Source organism: Poecilia formosa, unplaced genomic scaffold, assembly GCF_000485575.1.
Source record: "Poecilia formosa unplaced genomic scaffold, Poecilia_formosa-5.1.2 Scaffold272, whole genome shotgun sequence".
In the NCBI taxonomy this organism is placed as follows: Eukaryota; Metazoa; Chordata; class Actinopteri; order Cyprinodontiformes; family Poeciliidae; genus Poecilia; species Poecilia formosa.
In genome coordinates, this window is record NW_006800211.1 from 246,009 (window position 1) to 252,678 (window position 6,670).

The following is a 6,670-nucleotide window of genomic DNA, read 5'->3' on the forward strand; positions in this document are numbered from 1 at the left end:
ATTTATCGCAATAATTTTTTAGACAATTAATCGCTCAGCAAAATGTGTTATCGTGACAGACCTACGTGTTAAAATCCAGCATTCCAGCATGTTGTCTTTTAATTATTTTTAGAACAATGCACACCTTAAAAGCATCTAAGCAAAATATGAGCTTCCTGAATGATAAAAGAATCATCCATTACAAACCAAAGTCCTGTCTCTGGAAACTCTTTAGTACATGGCCCGGAACTTATTACTTTATTACAAACATGTTTAACACATTCTAAATTATTACACCTTCCATGAACTTAACTCAGTATTAAATACCTTTATTTTGGACTGGGTTACATTACTTTGTTAGCTTTTGTTTCTTTTCAGTTAGAAGAACTGCTTCAGTTCAGACTCAGCTGTTCTTTGTTTTTCACTGTGCATTAACGGTCTAAGTACCAGGGGCTGTTGTTACCTTACGTGTACAATGAGAAGAAATGTACTCTTCTTCTGTTTCCAAGAATAAAAGAACCAAAGACAAAGGGTGAAGCAGAGCCTTTGAAAAATCCTATTCCTTTGTGCCTTTATGAATAGTAAGTTCACATAAAATCTGTGAAAAGAGAGACTATTATTTGCCAGGCTTATCACCATCTTATCACTGTGGTTTTAAAATTTTACCATAGAAACAACTTTTACAACATAGTCTACATAATACTCTGCAATGTGCAGTCAGAACTTTCTGATTTTTCAGAGTTCTGGTCAATGGTTTTCCAGTCTTTATGGACGTCTTTACAAATTTTCTTGTGGCCACAGTATAATATCGTCTTTACAAAAAGTTACCCAACTGAGATGGCACCTGAAGGACAGGCTTATTACCCAGCACTGTTTGTCGGGTTAGCACTCATGAACAAGCAATTCAACCTAGAAATTTCTTGAATTCCCCTAGAGCTACAATCTCAAACTGCACACAGCGCAGTGCCCAAGCTTTCCTTGGCTTTTGAGAAAACTGGTGACCCCAGCCCAGGATTTTACTCAACCTTCCAATTCATGGATCAGTTGCTGTCATGCCCACTTTCTTCCAAACTTATCTAACTGGTGTCACTCCATAAAGCCACCAGTCTGGAGTTTGCTGGGCTCCCGATTACATATTTTGTTTTTTAACAAATATCTATAGAAACAGCCTGCATGCTTAGGTGCTGGGTGTGTTACACCTGTTGGTATGAAGGTAAGTGGAACACCTGGATTCAAGGACCTGGAAGGTTGACCCAGTATTTTGGCAATGTATTATATTAAAGCCTTGGTGTTGTGTTTGATGCTGATAATTTAAGCACATAAAAAAACTACAAACATATATCTTCTTTCTCCACTGTGTAATCATACGGGCATTTCCTCTTCTGTTACTGGCAAAGCTGCTGGACCGCAAAACAGGATTGATTTATTCAGATTTCGATAACTAGTCTGAATGCTCTAAAAGTGGGAAACGGTAAGCTTCATTGTGTGTGGTGGGTGGCCCAACTCACTGTTGCATGTAATTACAGTAAAAGTTTTGTAATCCCAATTGTTCCATAAAACCAGTTCTGCAATTGCCTTGTTGCTCCAAACTGAAGTACACAATCCTTCACCTGGAGCACCTCCCTGCTCAGACAGGTGTATTTAAGATGCTGCAGGTAAATGTGAGCATCATCAAAGTTGTGCTGGGGTTGTGATGATGGTCTCCAGAGTGCTGCTCCTCCTTCAGCTGCTCCTGCTGACCTCCGTCATCTCAGCGTTGCAACACTGGGGAGGAACCATGAACGTCGTCTACAGAGGAAGAAACCCCGACGGATCGTTTAAGGTTGAGAACAATCATTTTAAATCTATAACTATAGCAGGATATTTATCTAAGATCCGTTATCTTTTTGTCTGTTATGGCATAAGTAGGAGAAATTAGAAACACATTCTTCTCACACAGATCTTATGTTTTTTCTCCAAATTACCATAAGAAAATTGTACATTTAATTATTTTTACCTTGAGCCTCTTGCAAAGACACTTTATATGTAAATTGTAAAATAGAAGGTAAAAGTTCAAAATATCATATAAAGTGAGCCCTGGTTTACTTTGTGAACCTTGTCTAAGACAACTTTCATTTTTTTAATTTAAAAAATTAAAGATGTTTTCTTTAAGAACATTTTTTTGATTTTTTTTTTGCCTTAGATTTCATATGCTAGTAGTTCCAGAATCTCAGAAATTTTTACTTAGTGACAAAACATTAACATTTTTAATTCACTTGCTAAAATATTTATCCATTAAGTATTTTATTCCTTATATGATTGATAAGTGAACAAGTAAGAACAGTCAAACCACTTGTTATAAGAATTTAAGCATAAACAGCTTTCATGCTTAATCTACTGAATACAAAGTGTTTTGCAGGAATTTTGACTCTTGTACATTTTGCTTCTGATTTAATGCTCAACATTTTCGATCCTTTTTTCATCTAAACATGCACATATCAGCTGATGTGCATATTTAGAAATGGATCAGTTAGTTTTATAAGTTAGGCTACATTTCTAGCTTCATTTTTGTTTGGTTTAAGGAGAACAAAAAAAAACAGATTCTTTGCATGAAAAATGTTGATTTATCTTTTGCTTATTTATGTTTTTTCTCACCAGCTGTCAGTCCGGACCAGAGCTACTTATGATACCTGTGATTACTCCCACTATTGGTACTGTTACAGCGGAAACTGTTCCTCCCCCACCAGCAGACAATTATCTCAAATCGACAGCAGCACAGATGGACCATCCGATGAAAACCAGTGGTGTGAAGCAGAAAACATTGAGAGTTGGAGTTTCCCTTCTGACAAACCGGTGAAGTTCAGGTGAAAGTTTTCTTCATGTCAAAACAAAGACCAGTTAATATAATTTATCAGTGTTTGGTGCCAAGCTTGAATGAATGTATCCGTCCTCTCTTTCCTAAAAACCAGGGCAGCTAGCTGCTGCTGGACCTCAACGCGTAACTCTGTCAGTAACTGGAGGCTCAACACGCTTGTGGATTTGGGAATGAGGTCGGACACTAGAAAACCAAATAAATCCCCAAACATTGCCATCCTCCCCTTCATCAGGTAGTTATCCTACTATTTCACTGTTTAATTTAGTTTTCCAAATCTTTACTCTTGAATAAATCACTGTGTGATCTCAGTTGTACCAGACAAAGAGAAAGTACATTTAAATGCTCCAAAAAGTAAACAATAGTGCAAATTCCTAAGGAAGCACTTTGAATCAAAATATTGCATGAAAAAAGATTCAGAGCAGAGAAGCATGAAAGAAGCACAGAAGGTGTCCAAAGTTTTTTGGTTTTAGTTGTTCTCTTTTTACATGGGTAGTTTAGTGTTTTAAACTTAATGTTTTTATTTACAGACGTATGATTTTCTGTTTGCCTAAACCACTAATGTTCCTCATACTTATTCTTTAACCTTAATAAAGAGATTGTTTGCAGAACATTATTTGCAGTGTTTCTTGTATCTAATGAAGAGTTCCTCAGAACTGCCCGAGAACATACAACCTGCCCTCGTTTGATGCGGATGGTGACCACGTCCGGTGTCGGTACGGGAACGTCCCAAACATCGAATGTGACAACTGCAATTCAATCTCAGGTTTTCAACTTGATCAGGTGAGCTGGGAGGTTTATTTACACTTTTAGTAGTTCAAATAACAGGGGACTGCCTTTTGATCATCTGTTTGTGTTAACTTTGTCAGGATTCTTGCAGGTTGAGCTACCAGTCCACCAACGCTGATCACAGAGTTTTTGGGTTTGAGATGGTGGTGGAAGACTTCCCACGACGCTCTATCGATCTGTTATACTCAGATGGGTCGAAAGCTCACAAGTTCCCACTGATTAAAAGGATGAAGAGGAAAGTAGAAGTTGTGCTTGTGGGGCACCCATTAACAACCGGTGCACCAGAAACCAAACAGGGTACTGCAGACCCAGAACGCTCTACCTCCTGGAGGTGGCGGTCAACTCCTGCAACAACTGAGAGTTCAGTCACACTGAAAACTACTGACCCCTTCTGGTCGTGGAGGACAACCACTTCAACTGCACCAACAATTTCAAAAACACCTTCAGCTGCACCAACAGTTAGAACTTCACATCCAGCAATTACAAAAACATCTTCACCAACATCAATGACTAAAAGTTCAACAACTTCAACAACTCCTGCTGCAACCACTACCCCATGGCGAGAGTGGTGGACGACAACTATGTCATCTGGATTGCAAAGTACAACCCACCAAAAGGGAAATATTTCCCCCATCAGTGAATTACCACTTCAGTTTGCTTTTCTTGGTAAGAAAGGTTTAATTGTTTCTAATGAGGTTCTGACATTATTTCTGATTTTACAGGTAATTTAAAAATATAAATATACTGAAGATGTATTCTGCACCATTGTTCTAAACCAACAACTAATGATCAAAATTTTGCAGAAATGTAAGTGAGTAAATTTGGAAGAAGTGAGATTTTAAAGTATTCTAGGTAAAGAGTCTAAAGTAAAGTTGACATTGTCTCCAGCTTCTGACCCAAAACGTGGACGTCACTGGAACTCTGTTGGAAAATAAGGTTGTAGAAATACAGCATCAGTGATGTGTGGTGAGGTTAATGAGCGGCGCGGCACGGACTTCTTCAGAATCAGATGTACAGATATATGAAACCCAAAACAGACGTTTATATTCCAATTTTGACCTTAATTGAAACTTAGTAACGATAATTCACAAAATGAACAGCGTTGTGCCTGATCATTACAGGACAACATTTAGTTTCTCCTGTGTTTTTCATAATTAAGTTTAGCTCCTGTCTTCTTCCATTCTTCAGTGGATCCTCCTGTTCCTTCATGCCAGGACGGACTCTACCTACCTCGGTTTGTGGCTCCAACACCTTCAGATGGAGAACGAATGGTAGGAGAGGTCGAAAAAGAGCTGGAGGTCAGAGTCATGGCACAGGCCACACAGTCAGCGTAAGTTAGAACCAGTTCACTGACGGCTGGTCCGTAATAACCAGTGTTGGACAAGTTAATTTTAAAAAGTAATTTCAAAGAAGTAGCTAAGTGACTGAGTAACACCAGATTACCTGGGACTATTAGCCAAACTCGCCAGTGTCTCAAGAAGGACTGAATTCAACACAACTGGAGAGCAAACACATAAACATCAACAACTTATCTAATACAGAATGAGAATTTATTAACAAAAAGTTCAACTTTACAGTGAAATTATTCAGCCAATAAACTCCATTCCCATACTACCAACATGAAACAACCATTTTAACACATGGCTACATTACCACAACAAAAAATGACAAAGAATTAACAGGCCTACAGCAACTCTTCACAGAACCAGAGGCCTTTCAGAATTCAGTAAACCAACATATGAATGCTGAATCATTCTGTTTTTAAACTAACTCGTCTCTCCACAGACACATAATGAAAGATTTGTCTGACAGTGAGATGATCAGTTTCTGACAGGGTATCTGCAGGTTTCAGCAAGTCAAGTTTAGGACGTTTAAAGACCTTTGTACAGCAGAGAAAACTTGGGGAAACAAATCAAGGACAGGAAAAACTGTAAACTTGACTTTGTGCCCATGATGGAGGCAAAAGAAGCTAGCAAGGGTATGTTAACAGCCAGCTACCGATAGAATAAACCTCCTCGAGTCACAGAATGAAATGCAGATATTTGTGTGCAACTGAAAAAAAGTCTCACAAGAAAACTCAACAGTCCTGTAAAATGTAAGGCCTGTGATTAATGTATTTAAGCCCAACTGTGCCTAAAGCCCAGCTGGATGGGCTTTAAGGGATGGGATTGTTTCCCCTCTAAGTGTCAGATGAAGACCCTTCACGGTGCTGAATTATAGCGATGCGCTCACATTTCATTATCAGTAACGCAAACGACGTAATGATACAGTATTTAGTTAAATTACTCGTTAATGATGAATGTAATGCAGTTCTGTTTATTTTAAGCTCCAATTACTGGGAATAACACAATAACCTCTGCATTACTTTTTTATTCAGGATATCTAATCTGATTTTAAGTGGGCCAACGAACGTCACCAAACACAGGGACACAAAAACCGAATTCATCATCAGATGGACACCGACTGAAGACGACCTGGGAGGTTTTTACCCAATCTGCTTTGCTGTGGAGTCGGTGAATGGGTGAGTCCGGGATTTATTTCTGATAAAAAGAATTAATTATGGGTAATTGAAACCATAATGGTTGTTTATTCTTTACCTTATAAACAGCTTTATAGTCTTGCCCTCAAGAATTACTACAAATTGTGCTGCAAAAGGTCAATTTTGATGATTTTTAAAATAATGCTCTGCTCAGCTGAAATGTTTTGGTTTGTTTCTTCCCATCTTGTTTCAGGCGTTCTGTCTACCAGTCTGAGATGAGGTGTGTTCTGGTGGAAATCAGGAAGCGACAAAGTGAGTTTGGAGGAGAGAATACAGAAACAGATTGCTAAAGTTCCTCTGTCCAGATTAGATATATGGTGTTGATCACTGGGCCCTTTGAAATCCCTTCAAAGCTTTTCGTTGTTGTCATTGTTTTCTCATTATTCTAATCATCTTCTGTTTCTGATTAGTACGTCTATGTTTGTTCCAGTTGAAGCCACAGTGACCTGCACCGAATCCACAATGAAGGTTGAGGTTGACAAAGCTTCCTTGTTTGGACTCCAGGAGGATCA

At 38.5% G+C, this 6,670-nt stretch overlaps 1 protein-coding gene across 1 annotated transcript in view; it reads left to right on the forward strand.

Annotated features, from left to right (window-relative positions):
* Positions 1-1,489: 1,489 nt before the first annotated feature.
* The window catches only part of LOC103151150 (uncharacterized), a 6,892-nt gene continuing 1,711 nt past the window's right edge, over positions 1,490-6,670 (forward strand). Inside the window, exons 1-9 of the mRNA XM_007571037.2 lie at positions 1,490-1,801; positions 2,617-2,822; positions 2,928-3,065; positions 3,475-3,613; positions 3,700-4,285; positions 4,808-4,949; positions 5,997-6,140; positions 6,352-6,410; positions 6,589-6,670. Coding sequence (XP_007571099.1) covers positions 1,673-1,801; positions 2,617-2,822; positions 2,928-3,065; positions 3,475-3,613; positions 3,700-4,285; positions 4,808-4,949; positions 5,997-6,140; positions 6,352-6,410; positions 6,589-6,670 — 1,625 coding nt within the window. The 5' untranslated portion in view covers positions 1,490-1,672. The remainder of the gene's footprint in view (positions 1,802-2,616; positions 2,823-2,927; positions 3,066-3,474; positions 3,614-3,699; positions 4,286-4,807; positions 4,950-5,996; positions 6,141-6,351; positions 6,411-6,588) is intronic.